The sequence below is a fragment of the Xylocopa sonorina genome, chromosome 1 (genome assembly GCF_050948175.1).
Source record: "Xylocopa sonorina isolate GNS202 chromosome 1, iyXylSono1_principal, whole genome shotgun sequence".
NCBI lineage: Eukaryota > Metazoa > Arthropoda > Insecta > Hymenoptera > Apidae > Xylocopa > Xylocopa sonorina.
Genome location: NC_135193.1, coordinates 2,050,345 through 2,064,188, shown reverse-complemented (window position 1 = coordinate 2,064,188; position 13,844 = coordinate 2,050,345). Strand labels below are relative to the sequence as shown.

The following is a 13,844-nucleotide window of genomic DNA, read 5'->3' as shown; positions in this document are numbered from 1 at the left end:
AAACGATAACCCCGTGTCCACGTGTAGTTGGTACAGGCGTAGAAAGAGCGTCCCTCGAAGGAAGAAAGAAGACGTAATCAGTCTTAAGCCCGAGCCGTTCAGAAACAGACGACGGCGAACAGTATATAGCGTGCGCTAGTGTCTGCGAAAGTTGGTTAACGGAAGTGACGTTTCTGATTTCAGATGAGACCGGGATATTTCACGCGAAAGACGCGGGGCTCGCGTTCGAGAACTTCCCGGAGCTGGCCTCGCTCACCATAAACGTGAAGAAATACGTGTGTGGTTGCGGCAAGGTGTACAGTCAAAAGAGTTCGCTCGATCGGCATCTACGATACGAGTGCGGGAAAATGCCGAACGTGCCGTGTCCACAGTGCGGCAAGATGTTTAAGCACAAGCACCACGTGACGCAGCATTTGAAAAGTTGCCGACTGAAAGACTCAAGGAACTCCGACTTTCCGAGTTGTTACGTCACGCGAACGTAACCCCCAGCCGCGGTACCATCGCCTTCCGCAGCCAACCTTGTAATCTCTTATTTTTGTCATTTATTTACCGAAACCATCCTCGTTTGCATCCTCGTTTTCAGCGAAATAAACCAGAGAACATGTTCGTACGAACTTGGTTGAATCCGTAACGCGTAGCGCTCGACTTTTCTAAGTGTGCCCAATCGTGATCGAAAGTCTCGTTTCGAGAACGATATCCTCTCAGCTACACCCACGTGTCAGACACGTGCTGCTCCTCGTGTTTCTTTGATCGAGCGCCGATTTACACTCCCGTTGTCGCTTATTCGTTGCGTAATTTTCCAGGACCGATGCGGCAACAACCGGGTCATCGCCGACAACGGTCGGGTGCGCATCACGGGACGAAGAACGGCCAGTTCACCGGGACAAGATTTTTCTGCGAGGCCTGCGGCAAATCGTACAAATGGAAGGAGTCTCTGTTCAAACACAAACGCGTGGAATGCGGGAAATTGCCGCAGTTCACTTGCGAAGTTTGCGGATACCGGTTCATGCACAAGCATCATCTTCTTAAACACTTGTCTTCGGTTCATCATATGACACCGTTGAACGGTGCCGCCATGTTAGTCTTCCAGTAGCAACGTTCCCGGTGTCTTTTGCGAACTTTTTATTCTTGTGGCAACACGTTGTAACGCTGTGAAATAAAATTCTTACGATGTCTCAACCACTGGTTCGCTGGAACGATCTACGTTTCTTTCTTGTCTCTCTTCGTCTTTCTCGAACGTTCGGCTGTAGAGCGATTCTTAAAATGATTCTTGAACACGAACGATTATTTAAATTGTCCCCGTTTCATTTTCAGGTCACGTTCGATTGCGGTGGGCCCTGATATAATCCTGTAAAATTTTGACCCGTTTAGCATTAAACTATTCGTGTTTCATGTTCACGCGATTTCTTCGCTGCCGGTGGAGGAATTTTATAATTGTCCCACAACATTCAAACTTGTGCGAGTTTGATTTCATTGACGTTACTTCCTTTCTCGATTTTTAGTTCCATGGAAAGTGAGGTTCGACAGAGTCAGACTAGGTCAGAAATTGTTCATCTGTTGGCTGTGCGGTAAAACGTACACGTGGAAAGTGTCGCTCTGTCGGCACCAACGGGAGGAATGCGGAAAACTGCCACAATTCCAGTGCACGTACTGCGGGAAATCGTTTAAACAACGGAGCAGCTTCAAACGGCATCTGGTCAATCAGCACGTTGCGTTGTCAGCGATGTAACTTCCTCCACGAGGTCGAAGCAAGATCGTCCCTCGAAAGGAAATTTGTATAAGAATATTATAATAAACGCTATAAACTCATCCGTGAACCCATGCATTTCTTCTTCGAGGTTTAGTTTTCTTTTTCTCTTGATATTTAGGATCGTCGCGAGAATCTCGCGCTCCGAAGAATCGCAGGTAAGATTGTCCATTGTGCCAAACTGTTTGTGCCTTTGTTGATTGCCGATTGTTTCAAGTTCATCAATCACACGCAACTTACGTAATCCGAAGCCTCATCGCGCACTGTTTATTTGATTCGAGCGCATTTGCTAACATCGTTCGACGTACGAGGTACGAGAAGCGGATTTTTCAAGGAGCCTTGCAAATTTCACCGGCAACTGTAAATCGTAAAATTCCTCTACTTTATTTATTTCTTCTCTTTTCTTATTGCAGAGCGCAAAATAGGGGAGAATCCGGGGGATTTGAAAGACGCGATAGCATCGTACCTTAGCAACTCTTACGGAAGAACATCCGGAAGAACACGCTGCACCGTCACGTCGATTATTTTCTCGTTTCTGCCGTATATTTATCCGATAACTTGCGTTACCTAACCTAAACTCATTTCTTAACTTGCAATCGATGGCATACGCGGGTAATCGGCTAGTAAACAGCGAAAGGTGTTATTAGATATATAAATAATTGGCGTCGTTTGAAGATGAATTTTAAAGGAACACCCAAACACTACTTTCGCTTAAATTAGATCAGATTGAATAATCGAAGCGTTTCGACTTCTGAACTGCAGGTAATTGCTCGAGGAACAGGAGGAACAGGTCATCAAGGAATCCAGATTCCTTGTCGAAACGGTATTCGTGCCTCAACTGCGGTAAATCGTACAAGGCAAATAGCAGCCTGAATCGACATCTCCGCGACGAGTGTGGTAAACTACCTAAGTACATCTGTCATATCTGCTGCAAAGGATTCCATCAAAAGTGCAACTTACAACGTCACAACTCAACTTCGCACGGCCATATTTTCTTTCTAACGCAATAAGTTACCGCTGCGGCGCAGCTACGAAGAACGATCGTCGATCCGAAGCTGCGTCTATCCTCCGTTTACACCAGTTTCTTCAGCCTCGTCAACCGAAGATTATCGATTTTTACTCGCTTTCCTTTCTCATGCATACTCTTTCGTAATTTAGCCTTTTCCTTTTAGCATATCGATCGACGTGCTATTTTTATCACTAATTATCACACAGTTAAATAGTAAGCAGGTAAAAACAAGGCTGACACATGCAACGCTCTTTGTTACTTTCGATACTGTAGACACATTAAGTCCCATGATTTTACATTTATACTCGACACTTTTCTTTTATTCATGCGGTATCTCTATCCCTTCAACGAAATTGACATGTTAAATTATTAGAGAAATTAACGTTCCGTTCTGATACACTGAAAGTAAATGAAGCGTCACGTTTGAGAAATTTCATGGAGAATGGTGATGTTCGCCGAGGCCTTGGTTATACATGTACCTAATATAGTTTCGCTACGTGTTATATTGTAGTTTATTACAATTTTATTATAACTATAAGAATATGCGATAATAAAAGAATAATTCCAACGATAAATCATATCTTAGATTTGTCGTACTTGTATTTGTGCGTAACGGTCAACTTGAAGATTTTTACCACCTCTGAAGACATGTCACGCATCCCTGAAGATGAAGACGAACGGAAGGAAGATCGGAGAATAATTATTGTTGCGTGGATCCTAATCTGTTTTATCGCTAATGGTCTCGCGTGCAATCGTTTTTACACCGAGAAACATCGCAGATGTCCATAGTTTTTTTTTTTTTTTTTTTTTTTTTTTTTTATTTATTTATTTATTTATTTATTTCCATGGCACTCTTTTATATCTCGTAATTCGGTATCTACAAAGTTGGCTACAAAACTAGCTACGAAGAACGTAACCGCTTTTAGAATTGTCAAGATTATCACCCTCTCTATTTGACCAAATAATCATCCAATTAATTATCGTTCGATTCTGATTTCAGGTCAGATAACACTGAGAGCAGACGTTTCAAGAGCGATGTCCCAATGATAAAATGAACCGAATCCTGTAGAAACAGAAGCTTGCTGAATCGACATCGTCGAAGCATTGAAATCTCCAGCGAGCTCAACAGATTCACCTGCACACCGGTGCAAGATAATTTCAATGTAGCGTAAAGTTTTCTATTTAAATAGATACAATACGTTTCATAATTTCTCTTCGTTAATAAAAGAAATCGATCCTTCCTCTAGCTGTCTATAATATTGTGCTCTGTTGTCTCGAGACAATACTGACCATGTTAACACGACGTATACCAGAATAAAGGGATGATGTACCACCTTGAAATCGAATTACCTTTAATTTGTCCCGGCCACCGTATCACGTCCATTGCTTGCCACTGCTTAAGCTTATTTAATTGGATATTATCGGTGTTCGAGAACGTACCCCGCGCGAGGGGTAGCGTGAGCGGGAGAAGACGTTGACGAGTCGTCCGTTTCGTTCGAGACGCAGGACAATTTAAAGGTAGTAAGAAGCGCGGGTAATGTTGGGAAGGTTAGTATTGCCTTGTCTGACGAACGAAACTACGATTTTCAGGATGGCAGCCGGCGGTAGGACAGGGCAGCGTTTTCTACCGGTGCGACGTGTGCGGTAAGAGCTACTCTTGGAAGTCCTCGTATCATCGGCACTTGCGCGAAGAATGCGGTAACCGACAGAGAGCGGCGCCCAAGTGTAACAACTGCGGAAGGCAGTATCGCTGGCGAGATTCGCTGAACAAACACTTGAAGTACGAATGCGGCGTGGAACCGAAGTACACGTGTTCGGTTTGCGGGCGAAAGTTTCGCCACAAGCAATTGTTGACGTCCCACTTGAAGAGGTTCCATTGAGAATTCGTTGGCGGCGAGTTCGTTGTCTCGCAGGTAGCATATTATTTACGTACTGGATGCAATAAAACGAAAGACAAAGTCTACTGTAATGATTCGGTGCTGATGTTTCTCCCTCTCCGATCATTCCTTCTCGATCCCTTGCGTTCGTTGGATTACCGTTTCTTGCAAGCAGAACTAAAGTAAAGGAGACGAGCGCCCGAACAGACTTCGTTAATCTTATTCTCGTTCTCTTTGTCCTTTGTTTCAGACTCGAAGAGGGACCACAATCGCGTTAATTACGACGCTCCGTTTACCTGTTACAAGTGCGGGAAGCGTTATACGTGGACGGACTCTTTGACCAGACACCTCCGGGAAGGCTGCGGGAAATTACCTAGGCACAACTGCACTCTCTGTGGTAGAAAGTTCAAACGTAGGGACTACCTGTTGCGACACGAAAATAACGTTCACAAGCTCGAATAAAATCGCTGCTAGAAATCGCTACCGAAATGCGCTTCCCAACTATTCCGTCGAGGGTCTACCGTACCTTTGTTCCTTCTCGAATCAACCGAGGTCCATCAACCGCTGCTAAACGTTCTCCCGTGTCGAGAAATAACGTTTTTATAGACGTATGTGTTGTTGTTTATGCGTCGCGTTTCTCTGGTAGCTTTTTAAGCATTCCGAAAGGAACGGGCGAAATATCGAAATGCGTTTCTCTATCTGCGTATCGTCATCATTGTACTGTTCGCGTGTTCCGATATTTTAGCTAATCCACCTAGAGAGCATCGACTTGTTTGTTTACATAAGACTGACCCCCCTCCCCGCATCGATCGAAAAGCGTGGTTACGTTGCTCGACACGAAACGCTATGCTCTTCGTACGATGTTCGATTCGACTTTGAATTTTGAATTGCGTTTTTTTTCGAATCGTACAGTTACGGCTCTCTGTCTCGTTCCCATCGAGCCAAGTATTCGTTGGCTAGATCTTCTGATCCGTTATTGTTAACGTTGGACCATTAGTGATCGTCTCGTTCGTACTTGTAACTCCAACTTTTCTAACGTCGCATACCATTTTGATATACGTATATATATAGATATATATATGTGTAAATAAATGTTTAAAAACGTGTTCCATTGTGTGTATTGCAGATTCACGTGCATTTAAGGATAGAGCACTGTACATACTGTGTGTTACTGTGGACGGAACAGCAAACCGTTTTATAAGAACTCACTTGTTACCTTCGGTTATGTGCGATATGTAAATATAATATATGTTATAAGACCCGGTGTGCTAGAGATTCGTTTCATTTTGTATACACATGTTGTAACAATACAGATAATTAGATGGAACAATCGAGTTGAATAAAAATACATCGACTTTCACGAATACGCGACAACATTTCTGACGGTGGGAGGTGAATAAAGCCAAACTTGAATCAGAACTGACACGCATCGAGTATTGGAACGAGCATGAAAAAAAAAAGGAAAGGATAGAGCACCGCGAGTTCGATTGCCAACATAGATACAGACATTACCAACACGATAACAACATCTACATACGCACATGCAAACGCATACAGCATACGTACACTAAAAACACGCGTATGTAGCCATAAGTGTCTCGACACAGAGATGGTGATCGACCGGTTTGGCTGGCAATTTTAAATAAAGCGTACTCAGCAAAAGTCAAAGTGTCTTTTGAATTATTGCGTTCGATGTTAGGCAATTCGCGTATCGTTGTTTATTTCGCATCCGAATGAACGGATACGCGCGATAGGAGAACGCTAAGAAGCTATACGAACAGGAGTTGCTTTGAACGTAATTACAGAAACTGCATTGTTCTTTCAGCTTACTGCGGTTCAGACTATTACAAGAGACTCGGCCGGCACTTCTGCCCGAATTGCGGCAAGGAGTACAGATGGATGCAATCCCTAGTTAGACACGAAAGGGAGGAGTGCGGCAAGGGTCCGCAACACGGTTGCCCTGTCTGCGGGACGAAAATTCGCCACAAATGGATGTTAAAGAAACACCTAATCAACGTACACCAGATCAACATGGACTATTTCGAACGGAAGAAACGATTCAAGCTGAACGACGACGGTCCGTAATACACAGCGTCCATCCTCCGTTTCCGGCTGAACATGCGCCAGTCTAAAGGGGAAACACTCGTTCGGCTTCCCCATTGCGTGTAGACGGCGACGATCGTTTTGTTTACTACTTAGGTGTTAGGCACTTAGAATCGACGGGGTATCGTTTGTATCCTCGCGCGTCTCAGTCAGCTTCTCAACATTTTTGTTACACGCGACGTCGTATTTCTGTACGTTATGTAAAAATTTGATTAATAAATAACTCGAGAACACGCGTTACGCGTAACGAGTTGACAATGTCACGATGAATGGTGTATCGAATTTATAATGCGTGGAAATAAGTAATTAAAGAGGTACTGTCAACGGAAACACGTGCGCGTATACGCACACCGCTATATTATACCGCGTCCTTTTATTTCGCAGAGCTTTAGCAACGTCTGCCACGAAATATTTTCATTATTAATCCTTTGCAGGTCGAAGTTGCTGTAATAACAGTCGATTAACTGTACAACCAATCAAGGTATCGATCGACGACGATTAAGCGCGTCGTTATTATAATTTTCGAAAAAGATCGTATTGATACGCGTTATACGTGCAGATATTTAAAGCGTGTCGATTGTCTTCAAAGGATTAATAACGCAAACAAAAAAAAAAAAAATGGTTTGAAAATTGTTTCACCAAATGCTATAATATATACACGCGTACGTACGTACGTGTATGTGGGTACGTGCAACTCCCATTTCCGATCTCATCGTCCGAAAGGTTCCTCTCTCGACATGGTATAGTACAATTTGGTTGTGTCGTCAATTTTTAGGGCTACTTAGAAAGTTCGTCTGCGACAACTGCGGCAAGGCGTATAAATGGAAGGAATCGTTGCAACAGCATCGTCGCCTAGAATGTGGAATCGAGCCGCAGTTCAGTTGCATCTTCTGCGGTAGAAGGTTCAAGCATAAGCATCACTTGAAAGAACATTTGAAGAGGCGTCATCATTGTGACAAATGGGCAGTAACTTGGTTCAACAAATAATAAAGTCAACTTCGTAACTTCTTCGTAACTCGTTTCCCTCTCTATTTTTCTCTCTCTCTCCTTGACATTAAATCGATAAGCTTATCGTCGACGATACCGTTTGCCGAAAAAATAGGATTTAATGGTTGTATTCGTTGTTGGATCGATCGCGCTCGTAATAACGTAGACATCGTTTGTACGGTACGGATTCGTCGAACGTTCCTGTGATCGTACTGACCGAACGACAAGTATTTATAACAGTCTATGTAAATATCCCGAAAATTTGACAATAAAAGATACGATTACGCATTTCACGGTGAAGTCACGTAAAGAGAAATTTGTTCGTAAATGATGGAAAGTATATACTACTCGTTGTTCGTCGACTCAACACCGGCTCCCTTGTAATGGTAATAAAGCTCTGTTTTTTTTTTCGTCTGATTTCAGGTTTACCGATTTTTGTGTTTCGTTCGAGCTATCTGTGTAACAAATGCGGGAAAACGTACAAATGGAAAGAGTCGCTGAACTTGCACAAGCGTATGGAGTGCGGCATCGAGCCACGGTTCTGTTGCAGAATCTGCGGAAGAAAGTTTAAGCACAAGCATCACCTCACGAAACATCACAAATCCATTCACAATTTCGTCGATCAGTGACGATTACCGATCGATTAATTCTGGAGACCGCTCGACAGACGTATCGCGCGAGCTTTTGCCAGCCCGTCAGATGCGCGACAGATTGGAGTAAAATCGAATATTATATCACTCGATGCGGAGAGTAAATCCGATTATTGCGCGATAATTTAGCCGAGAGAAGTAACGATAGGAAGCGATACTTTGAGCACGTTCAAGAAATCAGACGTAACTCGATGTATACATATGTTAACGATTCGGTAGGTCGTTAGCTTTACGACTAGACGAGTACCGAGGAAAAAAAACGAAAAAAGCAGATGATAAGCAATAAACGAGGCACAAACTATTTTGTCAAAAACAATGGTATCGATGTAAATTTTTGTTCAGATCATCGCATGCTCGCTTTGCCAAAATTCTGTTCGGCTCTATCCCACACTTGTCTGAAACTGCGGCTAATTCACGGCTACATGTTCGTTCATGGAGTCGCGAACAAATACGATACGAACCGGTTACTCATTGGGTGAAACGTAAATCGGAGTTGTGAACTGTCTGATTTTGCATAGCCGCGACGCGTACGAACGTCTTCTGCATCCACGCACGACTGATCGTTTGTGTTTCAGGTGAGGCCGCTCGGCAAACAATTTATCCGTGCAGGGTGTGCGGCAAGATCTACTCGAGGAAATCCTCTATGTACACGCATCTCCGTCTCTGCGGGAAGGAACCGAAATTCAACTGCGTCCTTTGCGGCAGGAGGTTCAAGTACAAGCACAGACTGCAGTCGCATCTTACGTCGAATGTGCACAGTCAAGGATTTCGATAATGAGAATTGCCAGTCGGTTCGAACGAAACTCCCTAGGGCCGAGTCGCATACTTACGAGATACGGAAGGGCCAAGTTGTGGGGAAAACAAACGGCTACGGACAAACTTTCTAGACGAGCTTCTCGCTACTCTCTCGAACGAACGTATATTTGTTTTCACGGAGACTTAAGATGACGAGTTTGTACAAAGTAGTCCGAGAGGTCTGCGAATATTGTACAGAACGATGTATAAATGATTATTTTATTACGCGTTTTATACGTTTCGGGCTTCTACCAAATTGTACGCGAAAGCTATTAGAAGATGAATAAAGGTACGATAAGAATTTAACAACAACGAAATTTGTTCATTTCTGTGGAAAAGAAAAGAAACGAAGCTATGTAGTTGATGAGCGAGTAAACGAACGTTAGCGTAGATTCTATGGGACGGAGTAGTAAGGAAGATGAGAAAAATCCTCTACTAATTTTCCACGTAAGAAGAGAGTGTCGAGCTCGATAGCTAACCGACGCGATACGTTTCTTCTTTTGCAGCCAACTCGCGGAAGAAGTGGATGTGCGTTCAATGTGGCAAAGGTTATCAGTGGCGTGGTTCCTTGAAGAATCATATTCGGGTGGAGTGCGGCAAAGAACCTACTTTCAAGTGTCCAATTTGCGGTAGAAGGTTCAAGCACAAGCATCGATGGCAATCCCACGCAAAATCTGTGCACCGCGTCGTTTTGTTTTCTTAAACCGATGTTTCTCCACGGTTTCCCATCTTGTTCCGGATCGATGCATCATAGTGTCAGTATATTAATAAAACTTTCGTTAACAAACGTTTCCAGGATACTTGTATACGTATATACATCCGTATGTGTGTGTGTGCGTGCGTGCGTGCGTGTATGTATGCGCATAGGTACTAATATCTTCTTCGCGTGTTACGTTTAGAACGTATGGAAGAGAAGCTGCTACAAGATAGAAACAGTGTACACTCGTGCATATTACACGTCGAATGTCAGTTCAGTGCTCGTTTTCGTCAGTCTGCGTAGACAGCTAAGGTTCCCGTGTTCGCATATCTGTTACGCTGCTACTCCAGTAGACTTTTTAGATCTGAAAATAATTACTTCGTCTGTTTGATCTGTAATCGGTAATCGTGCTTCGGCACGTACGCGCACATCGCGGAAGGAGCCGAAAGTTTCACTTCGAAACGGAGGAAGAACCGAAAGACGTCCGACGTGTTAGGTGCACAGTCGTTAGGCAGATAATAATAGAATGCTGTTGTTACACTTAATCGGGCATCACGCCGTGCATACGCAACGTACGCGAGTCACCGTCACAGTTCACGTTGAAATTTGTGTTGCCCGTAGCTTTTTGCTGTTTTGTGCGAAACCGTGACCCGTCTGAAAAACCGTACACTGTAGCCGCCGACGAATAATCTAGCTCGTTTTCTCTTTCCAGCCGAGAAATCGAAGAAGTTGTGGTGGTGTTACCAGTGCGGGAAGCAGTACATGTGGAGAGACTCGTTGAAGAAGCACCTGCGTGTCGAGTGCGGCAAGGATCCCACGTTCGAGTGCCCGATTTGCGGGAGGAAGTTCAAACATAAACACCGTTGGCAATCGCACGCTCGACTGATACACTATCTGAACATATGATCGACCGAAACGAGCGCATCGGAGTCCGGCTAGTCGTTGGCTCGCGATACCGAGCGTTCCCACCGAAAACCTCGCTTACACTTCGCGGAGCCTTTCTTTCGTATTTAAATTACGCGTTCACGTAATTCCCCCGCTGTTTTTAACTAGCGCCGAGGAGGCATGTTACTTGTTTTTAGGCAATAAAACGTTAAATGTTATGGAGAAGAAACTGCGCGAGTATTTCTATGACAGAGAGGTTGTCGATCAATGTGTTCAATGTTTCATGTCACGTATCATAGTAAGTACGACGATTCGTCAAACTGGCCTATTCTTCCTCTCTCGCAGAGAAACACGTAAGTTTCGTCAATTTTCATTCCTCTTAACGTGTATTATACCCCCTTCTCTCACCGCTGTCTCACTTTGCCTCTGTTTTCGTTACGATTCACGTACAACTAATACAGTATTCCCACGTGTAGGCAATGTTAACACGATCGCCTCTCGTCATTTCGTTCATAAACATCGAACTGCATCCGTTACCCTCTGTCTTACTGGCGTTTCTTTCTTTCTTTGTTTTCCAGTGCCGAGGCTGACGGTGAAGAGCATCGAAAATCTTCGGTACAAGAGGAGATCGATGATTCACAAGTGCACGAGGTGCGGGAAGGGCTATCAGCTGAAAACCTCGCTGAGGAGGCATCAGAGGCTCGAGTGCGGCGTAGAACCGAGACAAAGCTGTCAAATATGCGGGAAAAAGTTCACGCATAGATTCAAATTGACCCATCATTTGGCTTCGTGCAGAAGAAAACGAGAATACTACGGGATGGTATAGAATGCGGAGGCGTGCAGGCAAAATGATTCGATATCATTGAAACTGGATAAGCTCTGGAGTGCAATAGTTGATATTGCTACTGGAAAAGACGGTAGAGCTGGACTTCTCCTCCAATTAAATTGGAGCGGAACCTTTTCCAAAGAAAAGATAATGTTTATCTTTTTATACGTAGCTTATTTAGAACGGTGAACTTATAAAATTGTAATTTTATTGTACGGTACGACAGGAGGTGCTATCTGTAGATCAGTTATCAAGGCCAAGTATGAAGAAGAGTCGATTAGACGAAGGAAAATAAAGTTGAAAAGAGAGAGATAAAATGAAAGAGGGGAGGAAAACTGTGTTCAATGTAACAACATTGGTATTCCGTCTATCGGATCGATACGAAATCGCAACTGGACCATTGTATACAGTTTTTACAGAATTAAATAAATATATGTTCCCTCCACAAAATAATGATTTATCCTAATCGCGATGTGTTATCAAAAAACGCGCGACAGCGTGGATTTAAAAAACACTTCCGAATAACAACTGACTCTTTTGCTTGCCGATTTAAGGCCACTTTTGCTGTTCTTTCTCATCTTCTTTCCCTCTGTCTAATCGTTTCACCTTTCGCGACGGAGGGACCATGTATCGTCGCAACGAATTATCGAATCCTCCGGGTACATCGCACACTTCTTTCTTCTGTTACGACACTCGGGTACCTGTATCCGATTACCGGCACCGATCTCAGATCTATCGAAATTTCTTGCTACTTTTTAGCACTTACTCGTCACTTATTGCATTAGAAAGGACTCTGGCCGTATAATAAATGGTTATTTATTACTCGGAATCAGTGGAATACGGACGAAACGACAACACGGGGAGTGGGTGAGTTTAACGTCTAACGAACGAATCTTTTCGTTTCAGGGCTTTTGGCGACGATGCTGCTGTCGCAGGACGTGCACCAAACACAGAACAATAGCGAGGTGATATGGAATCGGTTACCTTACGCCGGGATGCCCTACGAATCGAACAGAAATCAGAGGCAAAAAGATACGAGACACGCGGATACGCGGAAGTACGCGTGCAACAGGTGCGGGAAAACTTACAAGGCAACCACCTCGCTCAGTCGTCACAAGCGGCTCGAATGCGGCGTTGTGCCTTGCGAAGTTTGCCCGATATGCGATCGAAGATTCAAGCACAGATTCGTCCTAAACTCTCACATCGTTGGATGCCAGAAGAAACTGCGACAGATCATCCAGAAGAGAAGCGAATCGCCGGCGTTCACGGAAGAACGGGAATAGCCGCGTGGAATGCCACGAGACATAGCGGGACGCTCTCAGCAGTTCCACGTCGCGAACTCAAATACCTTGTAAGATGTTTTCGGGTTCGAGGAACTTTCGAAATACGTAATCGGAAATGATCGTATCGTTTCACGACAAATAGACTTTCGAGTAATTCACACGCGTCGAGTAACACGCTTTATACCTTCGCCGTTTTTGCTATGTATCGACAAATAAACGAACGTGATCGATCACAGATTGCTCAGATTGAAATTGATTCCCGTTGCTCGCGCAACCTCCCACGTCTCGATCGATATTGAAACGAACCTTCGGTTTCTGACCAAATCGTCCCACAACACCGCCCCCTCTAGTTACACACTGCTTTCTCCCTCGAAATCGTCCCTACCATTTGCCGCGAGGTATTTCTCTCTCTCGTCCAATGCTGTTCGTTCACGAGTGTGTTACTTCGGCAGGTTTTCTATCCAAGACTGTCTGGAACACGTCGAACGATTATCGAGCCGCTCCAATGGACGACCTACTGCTGAAAGAAAGAAACTTCAACGACGCGTACTATTATCCATGCCTTGTGGCCGATCCGAACAAGAAACAGCAACAGCAGCAGCAACAACAACAACAACAACAACAACAACAACAACTTTTCACCTGCGCGCTTTGCGGCAAAGAGTACGCGTGGATGTACAGTCTACGTCGGCATCAATTGCAGTGCGGCAACAAAGAAGCGAGGAACAAGTGCCACTTTTGCTCGAGAAAGTTTTACAGGCGCGACAGGCTCAAAGAGCATTTACTGGCTCATCACGCCGACTTGATTTAAGACGAAAAAAAAAACAAAAAAAACCGCGATGTCTCTCATCCTCTTTTCGTACGTTTCCACGAAATTGTATCCTCCCGAGAACAGGTGTTGCAGGATGATGTTTTAATAAAATTCACACGACACTTGTATAAATGCCAGAGAATATATCATAGATGTATCCAGTCTGACCAGATT

General features: G+C 44.1%; 2 protein-coding genes across 12 annotated transcripts in view; both read left to right on the top strand.

The window, feature by feature from the left end:
* LOC143425135 (longitudinals lacking protein, isoforms A/B/D/L) overlaps positions 1 to 13,844 on the top strand; it is a 133,832-nt gene that overhangs the window by 112,935 nt on the left and 7,053 nt on the right. For 2 of the 11 annotated variants that reach the window (XM_076897891.1, XM_076897672.1), the window contains one exon: positions 184 to 497. The exons of 3 other annotated variants lie outside the window; for them this stretch is intronic. In XM_076897891.1, coding sequence (XP_076754006.1) covers positions 184 to 482 — 299 coding nt within the window. In that variant the 3' untranslated portion in view covers positions 483 to 497. Of the gene's footprint in view, positions 1 to 183; positions 498 to 803; positions 1,109 to 1,502; positions 1,736 to 8,146; positions 8,368 to 8,948; positions 9,188 to 11,328; positions 11,590 to 13,311; positions 13,671 to 13,844 lie in introns of those variants that run through there. 6 more of the 11 variants (XM_076897723.1, XM_076898002.1, XM_076898068.1 and 3 more) reach the window with 6 other exon arrangements.
* LOC143425505 (longitudinals lacking protein, isoforms F/I/K/T) lies at positions 11,631 to 12,861 on the top strand. The gene is made up of 2 exons (XM_076898373.1): positions 11,631 to 11,642; positions 12,483 to 12,861. The coding sequence occupies exon 2, from the start codon at positions 12,497 to 12,499 to the stop codon at positions 12,857 to 12,859; it is 363 nt and encodes a 120-aa protein (XP_076754488.1). The 5' UTR covers positions 11,631 to 11,642; positions 12,483 to 12,496; the 3' UTR covers positions 12,860 to 12,861.

Coding starts and splice junctions, on each gene's coding strand:
- LOC143425505 (XM_076898373.1), top strand. CDS start 12,497: ATGCTGCTGTCGCAGGACGTGCACCAAACACAGAACAATAGCGAGGTG.